The 26,249-nt window shown below is 41.6% G+C and overlaps 3 protein-coding genes across 5 annotated transcripts; 2 read left to right on the top strand and 1 right to left on the bottom strand.

Annotated features, from left to right (window-relative positions):
• Window positions 1-136: 136 nt before the first annotated feature.
• Window positions 137-4,100, top strand: LOC116221869. The gene is made up of 2 exons (XM_031573949.2): window positions 137-246; window positions 2,545-4,100. The coding sequence occupies exons 1-2, from the start codon at window positions 234-236 to the stop codon at window positions 3,897-3,899; spliced, it is 1,368 nt and encodes a 455-aa protein (XP_031429809.1). The 5' UTR covers window positions 137-233; the 3' UTR covers window positions 3,900-4,100.
• A 10,317-nt stretch (window positions 4,101-14,417) lies between these two features.
• LOC116221867 lies at window positions 14,418-21,090 on the bottom strand. Of its 3 annotated transcripts, XM_031573941.2 has the most exons (3): window positions 20,856-21,090; window positions 16,870-16,965; window positions 14,418-16,040 (listed from the first exon to the last, which is right to left on the bottom strand). In XM_031573941.2, exons 2-3 carry the CDS (start codon window positions 16,892-16,894, stop codon window positions 14,671-14,673), a joined length of 1,395 nt encoding a protein of 464 aa, XP_031429801.1. In that variant the 5' UTR covers window positions 16,895-16,965; window positions 20,856-21,090; the 3' UTR covers window positions 14,418-14,670. The 3 variants fall into 3 exon arrangements, with proteins under 3 accessions (XP_031429801.1, XP_031429802.1, XP_031429800.1); XM_031573942.2 differs by lacking the exon at window positions 16,870-16,965 and having other exon boundaries at window positions 20,856-21,089; XM_031573940.2 differs by lacking the exon at window positions 20,856-21,090 and having other exon boundaries at window positions 16,870-18,053.
• Window positions 18,449-25,971, top strand: LOC116221868. The gene is made up of 2 exons (XM_031573943.2): window positions 18,449-19,292; window positions 24,451-25,971. Exons 1-2 carry the CDS (start codon window positions 19,280-19,282, stop codon window positions 25,809-25,811), a joined length of 1,374 nt encoding a protein of 457 aa, XP_031429803.1. The 5' UTR covers window positions 18,449-19,279; the 3' UTR covers window positions 25,812-25,971.
• Window positions 25,972-26,249: the final 278 nt, after the last annotated feature.

The following is a 26,249-nucleotide window of genomic DNA, read 5'->3' as shown; positions in this document are numbered from 1 at the left end:
TTCTCTCTCTGCTTGGCTTGTTTGTCATTAGAGAGCATTGCAAATTCTTTTAATGGACTTCTGTGGACTATGGTGCATTTGTCCTTAAAGTCTGACAAACAATTTCCTCCCATTCTCACTTCTGCTTGACTCTCCGTCGAGGCGCCAATTGCAATAGCCTACTAGTCTACATGAGACTTCGTGAGAAATGTGTTGCAAACAGGGAAATGTGAACCATGTGAACAGGAGAACAGATGGAGATTAAAGGTATGGCATCACTTCTCCATCAATTCAACGTCCACTTCGTTATGTAAGCTTTTAACATTTGAAATGCCTAAAAAAATGCTTTTTACGGAAGAAACTGAGTTGTGTAGCCTGTGTGCTTTATGAAGAACTGAGCTAATATGTAGCCTATTTGATATTTGTAACATTTCTAAGTTATGGAATTTCTCAATACTGTTACAATAGTGGGCCAATTTAGTTCATCTTGCCGTAATTAGAAATTAATTTGGTTTAAAGTAAAAAAAAAAAAAAAAACCTGTGACACTGTGGCGATGCGCGAGATTGCTGTGACAACCTGTTGATGTAGTGCAACGGAATGTGTGAGGAGTCGAGTGAGGACACCTACAGCGTTTTCAGCCAAGCCGGAACCGTAACAGAATTTGTGAGCTGATGTGTAGCCTATGCTACAAGTGTAAATGCTGATAAAGAAAGACTGCATCCCACTGGAGCTGGCTCATTGCTGGTCATTACTCCCATGGCAGTTGGTCATTACTCCCGTGGCAGCTGAAGATTGCTGGTGGTCTAGCCCAATGTCTTCTCTTAATGACGGGTCAGGCTGATACAATGCAAGGCATCGGCCTTTCAGATCTCCATACTCGAAAAAAAGATAGGCCTACCAGAAGAGTTAGAAAATATAGCAATTATAGTTGTCAGCGAAAGTATAGCCTTCTTAAAGTTTAGGCTACTGAATGTGTGAGCCAGTTAGAGGGAATACAGCGGGCCAGTGGCGTAACTATAGGGAGTGCAGGGAGTGCAGCTGCACTAGGACCCGTGTCGAAAGGGGGCCCCGTCCTCAATGTCATCGTAGAAGTGAGACAACATTATCGGCCAAATCATCTGCATTAACATTGAGAACTGACTTGCCCCCCGCTTTGAGAATTAAATCGATAAAATAGGTATATGATCCAGTGCCATCAATTCGCAAACATTTCTCAATTATGGTGTCCGTTTTTCATAATTATGACCTATCACCTGCCCAATAGACATTCTAACAATAGTCAGTCTTAACAACAGCAAATAATTCATTTAGCCTCATTTGTCTTTTGCTGAATGAAACGAATCTCGTTTTTATTAAGTAATATTGCCATCGAAAAATAGCAAGGATGTCTGGGTAATATTGTTGTCAAAGATTCTATAGCCCACCCAAACATGTTGCGATTGTTTCCCATCATGTTGTGTTGTGTTTCCCAAAGATTCAGTAGTATGTGAGCAACCTGTCATGTCTTTGATGCTTTACACCCCAGTACCCTTCAACTCGCAGGAGATAATGAACTGTTTGGAAAGGCAAAGGTTTTGTCTGACCACTATATCATGTTCCGTGCCTCATGAAATGAATACACAATGGCTTAGAGGCAAATCATTAGCTTTACTAATAGAGTACAGTAGCAACTGATTACCACATGTATGAAAGCTAGAATAGTGGACCCGAACTTCCTAGTCCAACGTGATTGGCTGTCAGAACACAACACAGCCCAATATACTACATCCCCCCTCTTAGCCAAACAGAAGTACACAAACATATTCCATGTAGTATTCCTATCCTCAAGTAAACATTGAATACATTATTTAACACAGTGCAAATAAACCATGAACTCATACAGCTGACAACATCGCTGTATATTACTCAGCCAAGCTGTACTAAAGTATGTAATCCTGCAGTCGAGTTGGCAGTATCACGTTTCTTCCTGCTCTGGTTGTCTGGCCTGTGCCGGTTTCTGTGTCAGGCCTTGGTCCTGGCTCATCATGTGTCCCATTCTGCCCTTGCTCACTCGCATGGTCGGAATCAGAGTGTGGGCCTGTGGTTTCGTCATTGTCTCGTCAATGCACAGCAACTAATATATATGCATGACCTCACCTCTTTGCTATCTCATTATCATCCACTTTAAGGTAGACTCTGCGATTCTGTCGATCTGGCGATGGTATCTCAACACCAAATCAAATGAAACCTCTACCTTCCATGCCCTCAAAGCAGTGTGTTCACAGAAAAGGAAAATGTGTTATGCTATATCAGAATGATCAAAATACCACCACTACTACTAGTACTACTACTACTACTACTACTACTACCACTAATACTACTACTATTAGTACTACTACCACTACTACAACCACTAGTAGCACCAATAATATTAATATTATTATTATTATTATTATTATTAATAATAATAATAATAATAATAAATGCTCAAGCTTTTGCTATCATAATTCTGTTTGATGATAATTCTGTTTGAGGCTTGACTCTTTGTTGATATTTGTTCCTTTTGTTGGCTTTATATTTCCCAGACGCAACAATAAAGAGTAAGGACCCACTGATGTCCCCAACATCCAACCATGGCCTCAACCTCATGTGCAAACTTGTGTTGGGGGTGTCTGTATGTGCTGGCATTCTCTTTTGCTACCTCAACTGGGATGGACAACTGGGAGCCAGACTAACACCTCCTTATCCAAGTGGGAGGACTGCAAAGACACGGTGTGGTCACCTAGAGGTGACAAACCCTCTGGTCCACGTCAGTGACTCCAGGACTTACTTAGTGTCATCATATTTGGAGCATCGGTCGGAACACTCTCTAATTCGCACAATTGCTATTGTGAAACGCGAGGAGAAGCCTAGCTATTCCTGCATGTTTTGCTGTCATGAAGAACTTCAAAATAGCAGCGCCAGGTACGAGATCCACTCTGACCACTTCGGGTTTGACTACGGCACGGCGGACATCTTGTGCTCAGTCCCTGAAAATTGCTTGATGCCCTCACACATTGCAATTTACACAGGGCCCCTTAGGGGCCAAAAACCTGTTCTCCCCATTCGTAACCAACAGGAACACCAGGAGTCCTTCCCTTACCAGTTTACCGTCTGCATCTCGGTGATGTACGACTACACCAACATCATGCAGTTGGTGCAGACCCTGGAGATGTTCAGATTGCTAGGAGCCCAACACGTGGCCATCTACAAGTCCAGCTGCAATGCGGCCACACAGAGAGTGCTGGATTACTATGTTCAGGCTGGCTTTGTTGAGATCATCCCCTGGCCCATAACCGAGTATATTAAAGTGTCACGAGGCTGGCGGCATTCAGTCTCTCCCGGGGACCTGCAATACTTTGGGCAAATTGCGGCGCTGAACGACTGTGTGTACCGCTTCATGTACCAGACGCAGTACGTGGTGCTGCAGGACCTGGACGAGATCATCGTGCCGCTCACGGTGGACACCTGGACGGAACTGCTGCCACTGCTGGAACAGCAGTACGGCCGCCACATCAGCTTCGAGTTTGAGAACCACGTGTTCCGGAACACGGTGAGCAGGAGGAACGCAGCGTATCGGCCGACGGAGTGGCTCGGGGTCGCCGGCGTGGACATCCTGGATCACGTGTGGCGCAAGCCAAACAACCCAAATGCCTTCAAAAACTTCAAGGTGATCGTGAACCCCCGGATGGTGTACCGCACAACCGTGCATGGCCTTCTAAGGTCGGACTGCAAAGGGGTCCGCGTGGACCGTGATGTGGCCCGGATGTACCATATCAAACCTGATGTCACCGATGATGTCACCGATGACAAACTCATTCAGGACGAGCGGCTTTGGGATTATGCCCCTCGTCTCATTCCTGCTGTTTCAGACGTTCTGAAAAAGACCTCTCCAAGATAGTGTTTGCTGTGCCACAAATGAGATTTAATTCGTTTTCTTTTACAATCAAAGTGTTTTGGGGTTTTTCATGTGAGAAACATACAACAAACACCTCACATTTAACATCACATTCACTACACTATACACACACTACACAACAATCAGGGCAATAAAGACAGACAAAAAATACACAATTGAAATAAATAAATAAAATAGAAAAAAGGGGGTGTTAGTTAAGATTGAATAATACTTGAAAATAGTTAATTATGGGGCACTAGTCAGCTGAAATTGAATAAAATGTAGGAAGTGAGACCAGACATGGTAGAATGTACCCCTACCATCATTCAATCTTGCAAAAAGATCTTCAAAGGAGGCTTTTTCCGTCATTAGCTTCAGCCAGTCTGTAAAACTAGGCATTATTTGGCTCTTCCAGTGTCTAGGACAATTCTTACTGCAGTGATAAACACAGCTGGTGCCAGGGCAGACTCTGCTTTAGACACTTCTGGTGGTAGAAGGGACCTATCCAAGCAGACACAGTGGAGACTCTGGTAATGCTGTAGTTAACCACTCTCCAATTGTTTTAATGATTTGTTTCCAAAAAGGAAAAACTAGAGGGCTATCCCATAAAAGATGGAGGTAGGAACCTGTGGCTTTCATATGCTTTTATTACCATTCCACAGAAATTCTCTGATTATTTAGTTGTACTGTTTAAAGTCTGGAACAGTTAGTAGCACCATCATTGATATGTAATTCACCTGAGGAGCACCCATCATCTTAATGGTGTTAACTTTTCCCCATAAGCTAAGGTTGATCAGTTTCCACTTATCCAGGTTATCCTTTATACGCTGAAGCAATGGGTAAAAATTAGCCTGTACCATGTCATTAATAGTTGGAGTAAGCCGAATCCCAAGATATTGCATACCTGAATCTATCCACTTGAACTGAAGTGTATTATTAATTGTTGGAAGACAGGTTCTAGATACTGGCATTACTTCAGACTTATGCCAATTAATCTTGTAGCCTGATATTTCCGAGAAGGTTTCCATAATTTCCATATCTTATGGAATTGTTGTTGCTGGTTAACTCTAAAATCCTAACTTTCCTGGCCTCTGCAAATATGTAGAGTGCACCATTGGTGTTTTCAGCTTTGTAAGCAATGAGCATCAGGCGGTCTTTTTTCACTGACTGAGGCAACCGATTTTATGCCCAGGGAATTCTCGCACGCCATTGTTGTTTGCGTTTACATCCCTCCACGAGCTACGGTCGAAATCGCGTGTGACACCATCTACTCCGTTATCGCTGGGCTCCAAACTCAACATCCTGAGGCCTTCATTGCAATTTGGGGGGACTTTAATCATGTTACTCTGGACTCAACTCTGCCTGCTTTTCAACAGTTTGTGTGTCCTGCCCAACACGGAAGGACAGGACAATTGACCCAATGTATGCTAACATGAGGGACGCATACAAAGCCACACCACTTCCTCCGTTGGGGAAATCAGATCACAATCTGGTTTTCTTACAACCCAAATATACACCAAAAGTGAGCAGACAACCAACCACCTCCTTCAGGAATTGGTCTCCTGAGGCAGAGGAGGCCCTCAGGGACTGCTTTGAGTCAATGGACTGGAGCGTGCTGCAAGACTCTTTTGGGGAGGACATTGAAGGGGTCACACACTGCACTACTGACTACCTGTTCTGTGGTGTGCTGGGAAGGCAGCATAAAAAAGAGGGATGCGGGGTGACTGGACAGGCTGGTGAGGAAGGCGGGAGCTGTTGTTGGCACTGAACTGGACTGTCTCCCACAACAGTGGCGGAGAGAAGGACCCTGAGTAGGTTGCTGACTATCTTGGACAATGTCCACCACCCACTACACAGAACTCTCAACAGACAGAGGAGCATATTCAGTGGCAGACTCCTGTCACTGTCATGCTCATCGGTCCTTTGTCACCAGAGCCATTCGGCTTTACAACGCCACGCAGAATGGGAGGGGGGATGGTCTTTCCTGCATGAGTCTACCTCAGTCTGCCCTCCCCTTCTCATCTCATCTCATCTCATTATATATCAACCCACTGTCCATCCCTTTACTGGCTATACTAGCCCCTTGCACAGACTTAACCATTTATATATTCTGCACCATCTCTTTGCACTATCCACAAACACACAAGCACAAGAACACTATCTTTGCACTATCCACACAAGCACAAGAACACGATCTTTTTGCACTATCCACACGGATGAAGATAATTTCCAAGCACTGTTAATGACTTAAGAATATATGAATCAAGTGCCTTGTATTAATATATTCCTTGTATGAATCATGTGCTTATGAAAGCAGGAACATGGCTTTTCTGTGTGTGTGTGTAACTTAGATTATTAGGTGCCACTTCGCATATGTACAAATGCATGTTTAGACCAGAAGTGATAAGAAGGGTCGCACTGTGCTTCTTCCGACCTTGTGCAAAACTTCCATCCTTGCCTCTGACGTCCGAAATACACCACGTGGTTTCCCCTGTACTCCAGTAGCAGCCCTAGCAGGTTGAGTATGAGCGGCATGACATTTTTCAACGGTTTCTGGCTAATTTGACCATGAGGAACAAAACTAGGGTGCTGTCATTTACAGTAACCCGAGCGAACATCAAGATTTTGCCACGCCCTTTTAGGGCGCGTCAAGGGCAGCTGTATCTCAGCTTCTGAAGGTCATAGACACTTGAATTTGGTCTCTAAATGACCGGAATATGCATGTTTATATATGCACTACGAAGGTTTCTAAGCTCTAAAACCGTTACTTTTCGAGATATAAAAAAAAACAGTTTTTTTTTTATTCGCATGGGGTGCAAAAAGTACTCCACTAGCAGGCTCAAGTTGAGTATGCATTATGAGCGGCACGACTTTTCTCAACGCTTTCTGGCTAATTTGACCCATTAAACACAGACATACACTAAACGTAGAATTTCATTGTGCAATATTAATACACTAATCACTTTATTCGACTGCAAGTCACTTATGCGATCTCAGTCACCTTATACATGAGTATAAACAAAATGTTACTGTATTTATTGTAAAGCACATCAGGGAAGTAAGTGTAATATATGTCACCGCACTTTGTTGAACTGTTAATATATATATTTGTTTAGCTATTTGTACTATTGTTGTGTTATACAGTGTGTTGTTGTTGTGTTATATGTTGTCCCTCGTCGCACCAACAGGAGCAGCGCTCCAAATTTCGTTGTATGTATTGTTTTCTATTCTAATATATACAAGTATAGAGGAAAGTCAGTTGTGGTTTACAACACAGCCTATCAGGGTTGCTTTAGAGATGTACAGAGTGAATTAACACAGCTATATATGAAAAAAATAACTATATGTTGGTACAACTTCTATTTTTTATGTTCTTCATGAATACATATTACTTACTTACTTGCTTACATTTCAGTGACAACATTTGTTTCTGATTCTCTCTCTGTCCTCCGTCACAAAAACAGACGCTTAAGAGAAATGGATGAAAAGCCCAGAGAGATGTTATTGTCATTAAACTGTAGTAGCATGTCATGTCCAGCAGAGGACTCTCATAACTGGACTGGAAAGCCCCCGATTAATCCACAAGGGTGCCAAAACCTTGGACTTCCACACTAATTAGCCAAGGTTAGGGTGACACTGAATGTTCTAGACCATTAAGCTGTATCTGTAGACTCAGCATCTCAGCATAACTCTGTATATTGTTCCAGAACATTCTTTGGCAGATACTATCACCAACTCTCAGAGTCTTAGAGACTCTTAGAGAGAGTTTGTTTAAAAACGCATTGAAACTATTTGTTTTGCAGCCAACACTCAAAAGTACTCTTCTAACCAATTTATGAACCTGTATTAAACAGCCCACACCAGTAAACTACTCCTCTGCTTCTGCACTGGCCAAAGGGACCCGTAGTCGAACATCAATCAGTCGCCTGTCAGATTTTATCGAAGGTCTGAAACAAAAAAAGCCTATAAATATTTCTCTGGGCTCTGTGATTCTTCAAAGGCGATAAATATATAGCTAAGAGTCTTCTTAACATAAACAGTTTAACTGGCTCATGCGTTTCATGGCATCACTCCAGAAGATAAAACACCCACTGTCAGTGACCTCAAGAGAGAGGCAGTGCTTTCACTAGTGGCGGGGCAGTATTTATAACAGAGAAAGCGAGTGTGTGTGTGTGTGTGTGTGTGTGTGTGTGTGTGTGTGTGTGTGTGTGTGTGTGTGTGTGTGTGTGTGTGTGTGTGTCTGGAGTGGGGTGCAAAGCAAGAGTCCTCTGTGACTACGAGGAGTCTTGAGGTTCGTCTCTGTATAACTTTTCAACAAGGTTGAATTATTTTAAAACAAAACAAAATGCACTCAAAATGTAAAAGTGTAATGTGTCGAGGATATCTCATTGAAGTGACTCCTCCACCTATCCTACTTAGGGTGGAGGGCTTTGATTCCTGCACAACTAAAGTCACCTCACTCTGTCACTCACACCACTCTCACTCTGTCACTCACACCACTCTCACTCCTACCATTGTACCAGCGTCCCTAAAAACATCTGGAAAGAAAATCCCCTAATATAAGTGTGACTTTCTATTTATTTAATATTTATATAAATGTGATTCCCTAAAGAATTTTGGACCATCTGGAATATCAGATTTGCATAATAAAGCATAACAAAGCATAATAAGGCATAATAAGAACAAATGCCAATGAACACAAAACTAACATAGCCTTCATGTGAAATGTTAAGAATCTTTGTTGTGGTTATGGGAAAGGAAAGAGAGAAATGAGGTTTACATGGGAGGAGGTTTACATGAAGGATTACATTTGTTTACATGGATTTTTGTTTGTTTAGATACAACGAATCTTCTCAATATTTTCAAGTATAACTTCTTTAAATAGTTGCGCAGCTGCTTACATGAAACCAGCCCAGGAAGTACATGTAAAACAGCAGAGAAATGTCAAAGGAAACACCTGGAACCTACAAACAACCGCTTTTACATATTTATTTGTAAAAGAAAATAAAGGGAAAAAAGACATGCTGCATGTTAATTACTCTTCCAGTTTGAACACACACACACACACACACACACACACACACAGCCTAGGTGTGTTTCTTTCCTCTTCTAATCTTCCCGGAGACATAAACAATCGTGCCCTTGGGCACGCAGCCATCCCTGTCATCTAACGTTTGCTTGTTCTCCTGTGTCAGAGGTTAGTCCACCCCTCTTTGGAAGAACCTGCAGACTTGTTGTTAGACAACTGGGTCTGTGTTTAGACAAAAGCCCGCCATCAGCACAGCGCCACAGTAAAAGCTTCCTCTGGGCCCGTGAGGAAGCCACACTTTCTGCCCCAGACCAAACCTTTCCAAACCAAATAAAAAACAAGTGAGAATAAACCTGTGGCGGTAGTGCGATAGTTTTAATTGTTCAGGTGCCAAGCGATAGCCTCCATCACTCAGACAGTGTAACTAAACATAAGTAAAATGATAATACACCTGATTTGGTTTTAGGTCATATTAATCAAGCACAGAAGACGTTATGCAACACTGCTATTTTTAATAACCCGAACTTCCCTAACAAAGACATTTCAGTCCAGTGACTGAAGGATTTGGGGTGATGAGATACCAACATGAGGAAATGTAATCGAAACTAAACAGAAATGACAACTACATATACACAAAATTCACACCAACACTACATATCTCCGACAACATCCAAAACTCTATTATCACTCTTCATAATCAGTTCTGTACTTAACGGCGTACACATCCTGTTAGGTGAAAATTCACCTTACCTCAGGACTCCGGAGCTGCATATAAGTATATTTATTAGACAAACAACAATTGCAATCGGGCTCACTCCCAGCACAAGGCTGAAAGTGAAGCAATATTAAACACATCGCACAAGGTTTATATAGACAGAAGTTTAGCGTTCAGCAGGGAAAACCACGTGGTGGATTACTGACGTCCGAGGAAAGGATGGAAGTTTTGCACAAGGTCGGAAGAAGCACAGTTCGACCCTTCTTATCACCTCTGGTCTAAACATGCTCTTGTACATATGCAGACTAAGTGGCACCTAATAATCTAAGTTACACACACACACACAGAAACACGGAAAAGCCATGTTCCTGCTTTCATAAGCACATGATTCATACAAGGAATATATTAATACAAGGCACTTGATTCATATATTCTTAAGTCACTTAAGTCGAACTGATCTGTCTACACACTGTTTTGGTGAATAAAGAGCACTTCTCTGCGCACTAATGTGTGACTTTGCACTGTATAAAGAATATTCTGCTGAACAAAAATCATAACATCTCTCTAAAACCTTCAGATGTGTTTCTCATTTAAAGACGTTGTCTAATGTAGACCACAGCCTCTCCCCCAGCATGAGGACTAGTACCCCCCCCCCTTCCTGCAAGGCAAACAAGGAGGGTAATGAGTACAGTCAAACTGGGGAACAATGTTTAATAATGCCTTCAGAGTCATATTATCATCTTAAGTCTTGAAGGATTTTCATATTTGGCAACAAAAGCTTTCGATTGCACCTGTAGCCTAGTTGTTTATTTATTTATTTTTTTAAATGAGCCCACCCACATTTCTGTTTGACTTTTTATGAATTGTGACTGACAGTCATACTACTTTGCACTCTGAAGTCACAATGCTGTGGTCACTGCATCCTTCTTTCAGGATGGGAAAGGAAAGAGAGAAAGGAGGTTTACATGGGAGGAGGTTGTTTGCATGGATTTTTGTTTGTTTAGATACAACGAATCTTCTCAATATTTTCAAGTATAACTTCTTTAAATAGTTGCACAGCTGCTTACATGAAACCAGCCCAGGAAGTACATGTAAAACAGCAGAGAAATGTCAGTGGAAACACCTGGAACCTACAAATAACCGCTTTTACATATTTATTTGTAAAATAAAAAAAAGAAAAAAAAAGACATGCTGCATGTTAATTACTCTTCCAGTTTGAACACGCACACGCACACGCACACGCACACGCACACAGCCTAGGTGTGTTTCTTTCCTCTTCTATTCTTCCCGGAGACATAAACAATTCATTAAAAGTCTGAGTGGACACCATGGTGGCACGGTGGCTCAGTTGCTTGCACTGCTTGCACTGCCGCCTCACAGCAAGAAGGTCATGGGTTCGATTCCCACATGGGGCGCTGTTGGCTCTGGGGGGCAGGTCCTCCCCAGAGTGAACAGTGCTCAAGTGGGCTATCTCCCGGGCCCTTCTGTGTGGAGTTTGCATGTTCTCCCCGTGTTCACAAGGGGTTTCCTCCAGTAAGAACCCCAACATGCAAAATAACAGAACACATGTCCATCCCTGACCAAAGATGGACAGTTCACTTCACTTGGTCCCCGGGCGCTACAAGCTGCCCACTGCTCCTGGGGGGTCCTTGAGGAAGGACAGTCCAGGATGGGAAAAAGCAGAAACTAAATTCACCGCGATCTCAGGCTTACCAGCGTCTGTGTGTGTGTGTGTGTCCTGTGTCGCCTCCATATATGTGTTCCAGTGTGTCGTGTGTGCCATTAAAAACCTGACAAAGGTCTTAATTATTATTATGGCAACAAGACACCACTCCACCTAACCTTAGTTTCGTTCAAAGTACATTCCTTCGCTCTTTTTTTCACTTCCGCATTTTTTTCACATTCACATAGATAACACACTAGCACACTAAGGGATGATTAACCCACAAGGATAAAAAAACAGGAAGATGAAACTGTTTGTCAGACTGAAACTGAGGCCCTTGTGAACTGGTGTCAGAAGATTCTGATTCTGAGTATTAAAAATACTTGCTGAAAATGTGACTAATTTCCAGGAGGGAAACAAAGGTTCCCCTCTGAGACTGACTGGCCAATGGCAGGGAGCAAGTTTACTCTTTAAGACTTTTTTCCATCACTGTTTGCCACATACAGAAGTGTGGGGTAATACTTTACATTCATTAATGAAATAATTAAGGCCTTTAAGAAACCTTTCTGCTTTGGCCAGCTGAAAATGGTTTGGTGTGTGGACGTTGCAAGGTATGTCTCTGGACTCTTTTGTTTACCATAATTCTATGCATGTTCCATTGTCTACTGATCTACAACTGACATTAACATTTACTTTCACTTTAGACCACAGCACACTATCTCTCTGCCAGTTACTGCCAGTATTCAATCCTGTACTTCAGCTTTGGGTAACAGCCCCACAGAGTAAAACCTCCAAATGTATACAATAAAGGCTTTCAATTCAATAATGAAACCTGAACCTGAAACTGTAATCTCTTATCTGCGGGCTTGCTCCTCATAGAGGTTATAAAACTAGTGTACTCAAGGGAGGACTGAACTGGGTGTTCTCGCCTCTGTGTCTCTTTCCTCTAATCTCTGTCAACCATGTTAGACGCCAGGCTCCAGAGAGCTGCATGAACTACCCCCACAACCTCCACTATCTCTCTAAATTCCTCCACTCAGAGAAAAAAAGTCCATTGTGTGCTTAGTAGAACTGTGCTGTTTACTCCTGGAGTTTTTCTACTTTGTCGTTAAATTATGGTGGTCAAACAGATTAACGTGGCAAAACACTATAGAACAAATTGCTTGTCTTAATGAACCTGCTTTAGTCATAGTTTTTGTAGAATTGTTGTAAAATCCAATACTTTTTGCGTACACCAAGAGCTTTTTGCGTACATAAACACAGTGCTGTTCTAAGTGCTGTTCTGACATGCTTGCTTAATCTGCTTGGGCAGCGCTAGTATGAACTCGCACACACAGATGAGATTAAATAAACTGGACATTCTATAGACAGTACGTAGACAAGTAGTAGTAGTAGTTGTTGTTGTAGTAATAGTAGTAGTAGACACAGTGGCGTTTCTACATTAGGGGCACGTGGGACATCTGCATACATCTGTGCTTTGTGGCAAAATATATCTTATTGTATTTAATATGCAAAGTAGCGTGAATGTGTTTGTGAATGTGTGTGTGAATAAACTTGACTCACAAGCATTATAGTCCTGTTTTGGAGTAATTTGATTCGTGTGTGTTTCTGTCGGTGTGCTTGCTCTGTGAAATGCTGCTCTCTCCTGTCCCTCTCTGCTCTGTGGGGCAGCGGCGCAAGCTTCAGACTGTTACCATGGAAACACCAAGGCACGTGAACCACACAGGCCAAAGTTAACATTGGGAGATGGGGCACTTTCAGATGTGCCCCATGAAATCTGCCTAGCAACTTGCCTTGAATATAGCGAAAACTGCAAGAACTGTATCCCGTGACCAAGAAAAAATAAAAACATACAGTCAGATCATAATCAGAAAGATCAATGCCAGTAACGTTACTGCTAGTTAGCTATCGCTAGTTTTCGAGTATTTTTGAAGTGTTTTACGTGTAACTCCTGATGCTTATTGTCACAGGTGGGGGCGCTGGGGCCTCCCCTTACTCTAGATTGTCACTCTGACTGAGGAGCAAACCGTATCCCCACCCCAAAGAGATGTCAGGACTCAGGCTTAAAAAAAAATAGTTTTAATAAATAGTTTAAAAAGAAGAGTCTCTAATGGTGGTGAAGAGAGGGCCGGGGAATGGGGTAGTGAGGGCCTAGTCCGTGCCAAGGCGGTTGTTCTCAGTGCCTCCTGCAGGGGATCTGGGGCAGTTGGTGGTCACAGTCACTCGGAGCTGTAGTAGGATTCAACAGTGCAGGAACTTGGTGTACTTTAAACAATGAAACTTTAAGTGAAAAAGACCGCCTGATGCTTATTGCTTACAAAGCTGGAAACACCAATGGTGCACTCTACATATTTGCAGAGGCCAGGCAAGTTAGGATTTTAGAGTTAACCAGCAACAACAATTCCATACGATATGGAAATTATGGAAACAATTAATAATACACTTCAGTTCAAGTGGATAGATTCAGGTATGCAATATCTTGGGATTCGGCTTACTCCAACTATTAATGACATGGTACAGGCACATTTTTTTACCCATTGCTTCAGCGTATAAAGGATAACCTGGATAAGTGGAAACTGATCAACCTTAGCTTATGGGGGAAAGTTAACACCATTAAGATGATGGGTGCTCCTCAGGTGAATTACATATCAATGATGGTGCTACTAACTGTTCCAGACTTTAAACAGTACAACTAAATAATCAGAGAATTTCTGTGGAATGGCAAGAAAGGCATATGAAAGCCACAGGTTCCTACCTCCATCTTTTATGGGATAGCCCTCTAGTTTTTCCTTTTTGGAAACAAATCATTAAAACAATTGGAGAGTGGTTAACTACAGCATTACCAGAGTCTCCACAACTGTGTCTGCTTGGAGATAGGTCCCTTCTACCACCAGAAGTGTCTAAAGCAGAGTCTGCCCTGGCACCAGCTGGGTTTATCACTGCAGTAAGAATTGTCCTAGACACTGGAAGAGCCAAATAATGCCTAGTTTTACAGACTGGCTGAAGCTAATGACGGATAAAGCCTCCTTTGAAGATCTTATTGCAAGATTGAATGATGGTAGGGGTACATTCTACCATGTCTGGTCTCACTTCCTACATTTTATACAATTTCAACTGACTAGTGCCCCATAATTAACTATTTTCAAGTATTATTCGATATTAGCTAACACCCCCTTTTTTCTATTTTATTTTATTTATTTATATTAATTGTGTATTTTTTTTCTGTCTTTATTGCCCTGATATAGTGTAGAATGTGAATGAGATGTTAAATGTGAGATGTATGTTGTGTTTTTCTCACATGAAAAACCCCAAAACACTTTGATTATAAAAAATACATAATTAAATCTCATTTGTGGCACAGCAAACACTATCTTGGAGAGGTCTTTTTCAGAACGTCTGAAACAGCAGGAACGAGACGAGGGGCATAGTCCCAAAGCCGCTCGTCCTGAATGAGTTTGTCATCGGTGACATCATCGGTGACCTCAGGTTTGATATGGTACATCCGGGCCACATCACGGTCCACGCGGACCCCTTCGCTGTCCGCCCATAGAAGGCCATGCACGGTTGTGCGGTACACCATCCGGGGGTTCACGATCACCTTGAAGTTGTTGAAGGCATTTGGGTTGTTTGGCTCGCGCCACACGTGATCCAGGATGTCCACGCCAGCGACCCCGAGCCACTCCGTCGGCCGCTGCGCTGCGTTCCTCCCGCTCACCGTGTTCCGGAACACGTGGTTCTCAAACTCGAAGCTGACGTGGCGGCCGTACCGCTGTTCCAGCAGTGGCAGCAGTTCCGTCCAGGTGTCCACCGTGAGCGGCACGATGATCTCGTCCAGGTCCGACAGCACAACGTACTGGGTCTGGTACATGAAGCGGTACACACAGTCGTTCAGCGCCGCAATTTGCCCAAAGTAGTGCAGGTCCCCGGGAGAGACCGAATGCTGCCAGCCTCGTGACATGTTAATATACTCAGTTATGGGCCAGGGGATGATCTCAACAAAGCCAGCCTGAACATAGTAATCCAGCACTCTCTGAGTGGCTGCATTGCAGCTGGACTTGTAGATGGCCACGTGCTGGGCTCCTAGCAATCTGAACATCTCCAGGGTCTGCACCAACTGCATGACGTTGGTGTAGTCGTACATCACCGAGATGCAGACGGTAAACTGGTAAGGGAAGGACTCCTGGCGTTCCTGTTGGTTACGAATGGGGAGAACAGGTTTTTGGCCCCTAAGGGGCCCCGTGTAAATTGCAATGTGAGAGGGCATCGAGCAATTTTCAGGGACTGAGCACAAGATGTCCGCCGTGCCGTAGTCAAACCCGAAGTGGTCAGAGTGTATCTCATACCTGGCGCTGCTATTTTGAAGTTCTTCATCACAGCAAAACATGCAGGAATAGCTAGGCTTCTCCTCGCGTTTCACAATAGCAATTGTGCGAATTAGAGAGTGTTCCAACCGATGCTCCATATATGATGATACTAAGTAAGTCCTGGAGTCACTGACGTGGACCAGAGGGTTTGTCACCTCTAGGTGACCACACGGTGTCTTTGCACGAGGAGGCCCAGTCCTCCCACTTGGATAAGGAGGTGCTAGTCTGGCTCCCAGTTGTCCATCCCCTCCCAGGCAGAGGAAGCAAAAGAGTAGAAATGTCAGCACAGACGCCCCCACAAGTTTGCACATGTGTTTGAGGCCATGGTTGGATGTTGGGGACATCAGTGGGTCCTTACTCTTTATTGTTGCGTCTGGGAAATATAAAGCCAAGCAAAGGAACAAATATCAACAGAGAGTCAAGCCTCAAACTGAATTATCATCAAACTGAATTATGATAGCAAAAGCTTGAGCATTTATTATTATTATTATGCCCCTAAGTTTTTTTTCTTCTAATAGTTATCATGAAACGAGGAAGGGATATCACGTCCTTTTTTGCCCCTGTTTCTTTTTTTAAAAGTAAATACTTGGCCTACATTTTGAAATACATGCAGATATACGTACATGCATAAGTAAAGACATGTTGTAGTTGCGCCCTATGTTTACTGTACATCTTTCTACAGATATCAGCAAGTCCAAGAATGATGTACCAGTACAGCCCAATTTGAATATATTCCCAACCACTTTGATGGGGGACAGAAGACGGAGCTTCAGGCCAAACTGGTATAAAATTAATCCATGGCTGGAGTATTCTGTCATGATGGACTGTACATATTGCTATGCATGTAGACATTTTAGCACACCAAATGCCCCAGACACCTGGTTTTAGAAACTGGAAAAAAGCAAATATGAAAGATGCAGGGTTTTCAGTACATGCAAAGTCTGATCGACGCAAGTGTGCAATGATAGCATGGAGGGATTATCAAAGAGCTGTTAAAACTGATGCAACACTAGCAAATCTCCTTGACAAAGAACACACTAAACAAGTACAAGGAAATCGGGCATACATTAAAACAGTTGGGGAAGTGCTGTTACTTACAGCTACACAAAACATAGCACAAAGAGGACATGATGAATCTGAAGAGTCCAATAACAAAGGAAACTTTAGATAAATTCTTAGCACAGTTGCTAACCACGACCCACTTGTTAAGAGAAGATTAACTTCCATTCACAATGCAAAGTACACAAGCATGATCATCCAGAATGAGGTTTTGGGTTGTTTGGCAGAAATGGTTCGGTCTGAAATCATAGAAGAAGTGAAAAACAGTGAGGTTTTAAGTATTATGGCTGATGAGACAAAGGATGTTTAAAAAAAAGAGCAGATTTCTTTCACACTCAGGTACTATTACAATGTGGCCATTAAGGAGAGTTTTCTCCATTTTGAATCTGCAGAGAGGTTAGATGCAGCAGGGCTCACTGGGAAAATAGTGCACTTACTGGAACGTTATGGCCTGAACTACAAAAATAACCTTGTAGGCCAAGCGTACGATGGCGCTGCTGTTATGAGCGGTAAGCATTCAGGGGTTCAGACAAGGATCAGAGAACAGGCTCAATTTGGCTTCTACATCCATTGTAGTGCACATTGTCTCAATTTAGTGTTAGTTGATGTAGTCAAAAGTGTCCCAAAAACAGAGGAGTTTTTTTCTTTGTTACAGAGTCTTTATATTTTTACCTCTGCCTCATATGTGCACCCAAAATGGCTGTCTCTCCAAATAGAAATGTATGGCAGAACAAGAGAGCTGCAACGTTTAAGCGACACACGATGGGCATGCCGATTTCTAGCCCTACTTAATATTATGGACACTCTAGAGGAAGAGTGCATTGGATACTCTGATGCAGATTGGGCAGGAGACCTCGACGACAGAAGATCCATGTCTGGGTACATGTTCAAGATGAGTGGCGCAGCAGTAAGCTGGAAGAGTAAGAAGCAGCCATGTGTTGCTTTGTCTACAGCAGAGTCTGAGTACATGGCACTAGCCAGTGCTGCACAAGAGGCAGTCTGGATGCGACAACTGCTGTCAGATCTGAAAAACAGTCCTGCTGGAGCAACAGTTATCTTTGAAGACAATCAGTCAGCTATCTGCATGGCCAAGAATCCGCAGTTTCATGGACGTGCAAAGCACATTGACATCAAGCATCATTTCGTTCGAGAGCAAATTGCAAGTGGAGCAGTGGAACTGAAGTACTGCAAAACTGAAGACATGATTGCTGACATGCTAACCAAAGGCTTATCACAGGCGAAGTTCACCAGGTTGAGAGAAATGGCTGGACTTAAACCATTAGTCTAAATGGACGTTCTACCTGAGTTTTGGACAGAAAGGTACAGAGTGGTGAAGTTAAAAGGCCATGCAGCAGTACAGTTGAGCTGGTTTGTTTTATGGAGCCATACAGGGAGGTTTTCTTTGAGCTCTTTAGACTGTGCAAGATTGCTGTAACCCTTCCTGTAAGCTCAGCCTCTTGCGAATGCAGTTTCTCTACACTGAAACTGATAAAAAAAAACCTTCCTGCGATCCACCACTACTGATGAGAGACTCAGTGCCTTGGTGTCCTGAGCATAGAGTCCAGAAGGGCCAAGGCTCTGGATCTTGATTTATTTGTGGACCGTTTTGCCAGACAGCACAACCGCCGTATTCTGTTGCTGTACCTATATTTTTATTTATCTGTATTTTGTTTATTGAATTGACGCCCTGTATTTGCACCCTGTTGTGTATTTTTCATTTTGTATGGCCCTAACTCTCTTGCACCTGCACTCACAAATAAATGTCTATATGTTTTTAAAGTAAAATAAAGTTTATAATCTTTAAATATCATTTGTTGCGATTTTTATGTGCCCCTCTGGTTAAACACTGGCCCCTCCTTGGCCGCCCTAGTAAAAATTGTCTAGAACCGCCACTGGTGTAATAACTTGTGTTGATGTAGTAGTTGATGTAGTAATAGTAGTAGTAGACATAGCAAGCACCATAACAACCATAATTTCTCTCTACATGCCTTGGATCTTTTACTTTATATTTATTTTACATGTTTTACTTGTGCTTTGCCTGCACTGGTATTTCCTTCAGATAATGCAAATCTGCTTAGAAATGTATTTTCTTTTTATTTAATTCAAGTTCTGTAATGTTGTTTAGAGTGCGTACAACATGGCATGTTACAACAGCAGTGACTGAGACAGTGGCGGGTAGCGCGGCTGTCTAATGGATATAGAGAAACACACCCACGGGGGCAGAACCCTCGAAGTTGATGGACGATGAAGCTGTGTGCATGTCATCTCTTGGGGCACTTTCAGTAAACTTTATCACTTGCTTAAGAACCGTGCTTGGCTTGTTTGTCATTAGAGAGCATTGCAAATTATTGTAATGGACTTGTGTGGACTATGGTGCATTTGTCCTTTAAGTCTGACAAACAATTCGCGGAAAACAGGAAATTTCCTCCAATTCTCACTTCTGCTTGCCTCTCCGTCGAGGCGCCAATTGCAATAGCCTACTAGTCTACATGAGACTTCGTGAGAAATGTGGTTTCGCAAACAGGGAAATTCGCCATGTGAACAGGAGAACAGATGGAGATTAAAGGTATGGCATTACTTCTCCATCAATTCAACGTCCACTTGGTTATGTAAGCTTTTAAAATGCCTAAAAAATGCTTTTTACGGAAGAAACGTAGTTGTGTAACCTGTGCGCTTTATGAAGAACTGAGCGTAGCCTATTTGATAATTGTAACATTTCTAATACTAGGTATGGAATTTCTCAATACTGTTACAATAGTGGGCCAATTTCGTTCATCCTGCCGTAATTAGAAATTCATTTTGTTTAAAGTAAAAAAATAAAATTATAGCTGTAACACTGTGGCGATGCGCGATATTTCTGTGACAACCTGTTGATGTAGTGCAACGGAATGTGTGAGGAGTCAAGTGAGGACACCTACAGCGTTTTCAGCAAAGCCGGAACCGTAACAGAATTTGTGAGCTGATGTGTAGCCTATGCTACAAGTGTAAATGCTGATAAAGAAAGACTGCATCCCACTGGAGCTGGTTCATTGCTGGTCATTACTCCCATGGCAGTTGGTCATTACTCCCGTGGCCGCTGAAGATTGCTGGTGGTCTAGCCCAATGTCTTCTCATAATGACGGGTCAGCCGATACAATGCAATATGAATACACCACCAAGTTTAACTCAGCGTGCCTCGGCCTTTCAGATCTCCCTACTCGAAAAAAAGATAGGCCTACCAGAAGAGTTAGAAAGTATAGCAATTATAGTTGTTTACGAAAGTATAGCCTTGTTGACGGGTAGGCTACTGAATGTGTGAGCAAGTAAGAGTGAATACTGCGAGCCGGATACAATAGTTCTAAAAGAGGGCTGGAAAGGGAGTTATTTGAGCATATTTTCATGCTCAGTAGCCAAGGCCTAATGCAAGACCTGTTTAAAAAAAAAAAAAAAACTGTGGTTATGTCATTCACGTCAGTGGCATGGCTTGAGCCATATTGGCCCTGTGGCATAACTTATCTTGCGAAATTTTTAAACCGAAATGTACTGTGCATGCTTGCTATTCCATATAGAGCACCTAAACGTCAAGCCATGTATGCATACAATTGTCATAAAGAACTGTAAGACACATGTGACACGCATGTCGCAGTAGCCAGAATAGTAGCTCAAGCTCAGGTGTGTGTGTGTGTGTGTGTGTGTGGAAAGGTTGATGAAGTCCAAAAAAAGCAGTAAAAGTTTAGAGTATGTGCATATGTAAAGTGGAATATGTAAATAAATAAGATATGTACAGCAAGGAATAGTATATGGAGTATGAACAGTATTGATAGAAGAATAGCAGCAATAGAAGTAGGTAGTGCAGATATGATAAGTATATGTAAAGTGCAGGTGTAAGTATATAAGTGATGGTAGTAAATTAAATGAAAATGAGAAAAATGAAATGAAAAGGTGGTAGTAATGTTATATACAGAGTAAGTTAAGAGGTATGATATAAGTACAATGAATACACTATGGACAAGATAAGTATATACATAGATGTATGTATGTGGCAGCCAAATTAATATCCATAACACAGTATGAAATCATCTTAAAAATCAATCAATAAGTCAAAAATCAATCAATAAAAATCAATCAATAAGTCAATCAATCAACCAACCAGTCAATTTTCAGCATTCATCACAGGGCCAGCAAAATGATCCTACCTCCTTCCCTTCTCCGTTTGGAGGGAATACAGGGGGGGGGGGGGGGGTTGCGTGCATGGATCCTGCCTGACTCCTGCCTGCAGTTATTCCTGCACGATCCCTGCAAGCCGTTCCAGGAACCTTGCCAAACACGCTTATTTTAGTGCATTTGCCCGAATCACACGGTCTAAATAAAAGACATGATCATGGTTGCTTTTTTAATAACGGTTTAGCATACATCTGTTAGTTCTGCTATTTCCTTGTGCTATTGGTTGGGGACTTTCCACAGCGGCCTGTTCTCTCACTGTCACATGCAAGTACTCATACCCAACAACCTAGCCTACCCAATCTAACACCTGCAGAACCCTATATCCTGAGTAGCAGGATACAACAGCAACGCCCAACTGGCAGATGACCACTGCAACACGTTCAATATGTTGCGTACACTGTAAGCCCCAATAAGTTGAGTTTACTTAAAAAATTTGAGGAAAGTGGTTGCCTTAAAAACATCGAGTAATGTCTAATGAAAACTTGAGTACATTTAACTTAAAATCTATTGCAATATCAACTGCTTTGCATAGTGACTACACTTAAAGCATTAAGTTCAATGAACATTAAAATTCCAAGTTGATTCAACTTAAAATCTATTGCAATACACTAAGCCCAGATAAGTTGAGTTTACTTAAAAAAAATGAGGAAAGTGGTTGCCTTAAAAACATCAAGTAATGTGTAATGAAAACTTGAGTACATTTAACTTAAAATCTTTTGCAATATCAACTGCTTTGCATAGTGATTAAACTTAAAGCATTAAGTTCAATGCACTTCATTCCGAAGTTCATTACACTTAAAATAAAATCGCTAAAAAAATCGCTTTGCATAATTACTACACTTAAGTGTGTAAGTTCAATGCACTTAATTACAAGTTTTTTATTTCACTTTTATGTCAACACTTTTTAGAAAACCAAAAATACAAAAACGTAAAAAATAAATAGAAAAATAAACGTTTTTTTTATTATTGCAACCAGTTAGCACCTACTCGCAAGCTTGCATCTTGTGGCAGCTTGCATTTCCCCAAATTAAGCATAACCTGAACGCACACAGACATTCCTGATATAAACATGGAAAAGGCTCTGTTCTTGCTTAACTTCCATGTTTTAGTCTATAATGTTTAAATAGCTGTGCTCTCTTTTCACAGCTATGAGGACAGTACTTGCACTTCCAAAACATTGTAAAAAAAACAAGAGGAGCGATTCAATTAAACATGCTCCGCATTCAAGTTGTGACCACAGTGGGTTAATAGGCCAGGCAAATTAACCCTTTTTGGAGCCAATAATAGAATTAATTGTAAAATATTTTTTTTCAGCATAGATCATTTCTATGAGGTGTCCAGAACAACATACTAAAAGTCCTAAGAAATCCTAGTTGAGGAAATATGTTTAATTCTCATCAATCTGAGATGTGTGCTAATAATGCATGGCAAAAATACACCTCAAAAATGTATTTTTTTTCCTTTACTCCTATCAAAATGAAACTTTACACAATGAAAGTACCCATGAAAAGTAAAATGTTTTGTATTACAAGTTTCTTTGAAAATTAATTTTAATATGCAAATGAGATACACTAATCGAATATGCCCAAAATACATCCAAATAGGCTTATTTTTTTCCTTTACTCCTACCACAATAAAACTTTACATAGTAAAAGTATACATGAAAAGTAACTTTTTTTGTATTACAAGTTTCTTTTTAAATGAATTTAAATATGCACATGAGCATCACACTTATTGAATATGTCCTAATTGCATAGGCAGAAACACCATACCCCTGGCAGGTACTACCAAGCCAGGCAGTTTTCAGGTTAGAGGCCAGTCTAAAAGCAGCATTGCCATCTCCCATTGGCAGTAGGATGATTGGATGAAGATTGGGCCGATGTATTTGTCATACATATGAAGGTGTTTCTGCCTATTGACATATTCAATAAGTGTGGAGCTCATGTGCATATTCAAAATAATTTCAAAAGAAACTTGTAATACAAAAAAAGTTACTTTTCATGTATACTTTTACTATGTAAAGTTTTATTGTGGTAGGAGTAAAGGAAAAAAATAAGCCTATTTGGATGTATTTTGGGCATATTCGATTAGTGTATAGCTCATTTGCATATACAAATTAATTTCAAAAGAAACTTGTAATACAAATTGTTTTACTTTTCATGGGTACTTTCATTGTGTAAAGTTTCATTTTGATAGGAGTAAAGGAAAAAAATTACATTTTTGAGGTGTATTTTTGCCATGCATTATTAGCACACATCTCAGATTGATGAGAATTAGACATATTTCCTCAACTAGGATTTCTTAGGACTTTTAGTATGTTGTTCTGGACACCTCATAGAAATGATCTATGCTGAAAAAAATTCTTTTACAATTAGTCTGTCGTAAAACGCTATTTTGCCTGGACTATAACCACGGCTGATTTGTAGTTTGTTTTTTTGCCAAATTAATTACAGACTTAATTTACTTAATGCTTTTCAGCTGTCAAGAGCATTCACATTCCCACAATGCACTCTGGTCATGACTAAAACTCAGTAATTGAAAGCCGCTTAACTTAAGTTAACACTTAGGTTATTCACTCATTCGACTTTATCTACAAAGTAGTAGAATATACTTAGAATTTTTTAGTAATGTCCTCACACTTAGGAGAATATACTTAACATTTGGTAGTAATATCATAAAACTTAAATTCTTTAAGTGAATAAAACTCAGTAATTGAAAGCCCTTTAACTTAAGTTAACACTTATGTTTACTCATTCGACTATATCAACAAAGTACTTAGAATTTTGTAGTAATGTCATCACACTTAGTAGAATATACTTAACATTTAGTAGTAATGTCATAAACTTAAATTCTTTAAGTGAAAAAAACTCAGTAATTTAAAGCCACTTCACTTAAAGTTATTCACACATTCGACTATATCTACAAATTGGTAGAATATACTTAGAAACTTGTAGTAATGTCATCACACTTAGTAGAATATACTTAACATTTAGTAGTAATGTCATGAACTTAAATTCTTTAAGTGAAAAAAACTCAGTAATTTAAAGCCATTTCACTTAAAGTCATTCACACATTCGACTATATCTACAAATTGGTAGAATATACTTAGAAACTTGTAGTAATGTCATCACACTTAGTAGAATATACTTAACATTTAGTAGTAATGTCATAAAACTTAATTGTTTTAAGTGCACTGTAATTAAATTGTTTACGTACAGTAGACTTGATAAGAAATTGGGGCTAACAGTGTATATGTTTTTGCAGTAGTTGCGAGGATGAGTGTGTAGCCTCGGGGGGGGGGGGAGTACTAATACTACTACCACCACTACTACTGCTATTACTACTACCACTACTAGTAGCACCAATAATATTATTAATGATAATAATAATAATAATAATAATAATAATAATAATAATAAATGCTCAAGCTTTTGCTATCATAATTCAGTTTGATGATAATTCTGTTTGAGGCTTGACTCTCTGTTGATATTTGTTCCTTTGCTTGGCTTTATATTTCCCAGACGCAATAATAAAGAGTAAGGACCCACTGATGTCCCCAACATCCAACCATGGCCTCAAACACATGTGCAAACTTGTGGGGGCGTCTGTGCTGACATTTCTACTCTTTTGCTTCCTCTGCCTGGGAGGGGATGGACAACTGGGAGCCAGACTAACACCTCCTTATCCAAGTGGGAGGACTGCAAAGACACCGTGTGGTCACCTAGAGGTGACAAACCCTCTGGTCCACGTCAGTGACTCCAGGACTTACTTAGTGTCATCATATATGGAGCATCGGTCGGAACACTCTCTAATTCGCACAATTGCTATTGTGAAACGCGAGGAGAAGCCTAGCTATTCCTGCATGTTTTGCTGTGATGAAGAACTCCAAAATAGCAACGCCATGGATGAGATCCACTCTGACCACTTTGGGTTTGACTACGGCACGGCGGACATCTTGTGCTCAGTCCCTGAAAATTGCTCGATGCCCTCTCACATTGCAATTTACACAGGGCCCCTTAGGGGCCAAAAACCTCCCGTTCTCCCCATTCGTAACCAACAGGAACGCCAGGAGTCCTTCCCTTACCAGTTTACCGTCTGCATCTCGGTGATGTACGACTACACCAACGTCATGCAGTTGGTGCAGACCCTGGAGATGTTCAGATTGCTAGGAGCCCAGCACGTGGCCATCTACAAGTCCAGCTGCAATGCGGCCACTCAGAGAGTGCTGGATTACTATGTTCAGGCTGGCTTTGTTGAGATCATCCCCTGGCCCATAACCGAGTATATTAACGTGTCACGAGGCTGGCAGCATTCGGTCTCTCCCGGGGACCTGCACTACTTTGGGCAAATTGCGGCGCTGAACGACTGTGTGTACCGCTTCATGTACCAGACCCAGTACGTGGTGCTGCAGGACCTGGACGAGATCATCGTGCCGCTCACGGTGGACACCTGGACGGAACTGCTGCCACTGCTGGAACAGCAGTATGGCCGCTACATCAGCTTCGAGTTTGAGAACCACGTGTTCCGGAACACGGTGAGCGGGAGGAACGCAGCGCAGCGGCCGACGGAGTGGCTCGGGGTCGCCGGCGTGGACATCCTGGATCACGTGTGGCGCGAGCCAAATGACCCAAATGCCTTCAACAACTTCAAGGTGATCGTGAACCCCCGGATGGTGTACCGCACAACCGTGCACGGCCTTCTATGGGCGGACAGCGAAGGGGTCCGCGTGGACCGTGATGTGGCCCGGATGTACCACATCAGAGCCCCCTGGCGTCAGGATGTCACCGATGACAAACTCATTCAGGACGAGCGGCTTTGGGACTATGCCCCTCGTCTCATTCCTGCTGTTTCAGACGTTCTGAAAAAGACCTCTCCAAGATAGTGTTTGCTGTGCCACAAATGAGATTTAATGAGATTGAATTATTTGTATAAAACGGTTTGTTATATTGTTGAGGTGGTCTGCGTAAAGTGTGCCTGGTGCATGAAAGACAAGATATAGAGATTCCATTTAATAATTTTAAGTAAAAAAATGTCACCTTGTTTACATGTCTAAATGGTGTTTTATTTTATATGATACACAACAGACCATGAGCAAAATAAGCAGTCAACGCCATGACTGAGTATTTCCACCTCGGAACTGCAGTGTACCGACAACACCAACGTCTCAAAAACACAGAAACAGACAACCTGGATTTCATACGTCACAAACCTAAGGAACCAATCCCGTCCACTTGCCCTGCAGGAGGGAGGGGTAATGTCAGTATACTTATACATATAGTATGATATTACTTATGATTAATGAAATGGCTTTCTTCTGAAA

The sequence above is a fragment of the Clupea harengus genome, chromosome 9 (genome assembly GCF_900700415.2).
Source record: "Clupea harengus chromosome 9, Ch_v2.0.2, whole genome shotgun sequence".
Classification (NCBI taxonomy): domain Eukaryota; kingdom Metazoa; phylum Chordata; class Actinopteri; order Clupeiformes; family Clupeidae; genus Clupea; species Clupea harengus.
Note: the sequence above shows the minus strand (reverse complement) of the source record. Positions and strands in the feature narration are given on the sequence as shown.

Excerpts from the sequence above, each read along its gene's own strand:
- LOC116221867 (XM_031573941.2), bottom strand. The coding sequence starts at position 16,894 with ATGGAAGTTAATCTTCTCTTAACAA. Across the intron at positions 16,041-16,869 it reads AGTTAATCTTCTCTTAACAA|ACGCAACAATAAAGAGTAAG; the intron begins GTGGGTCGTGGT and ends TATATTTCCCAG.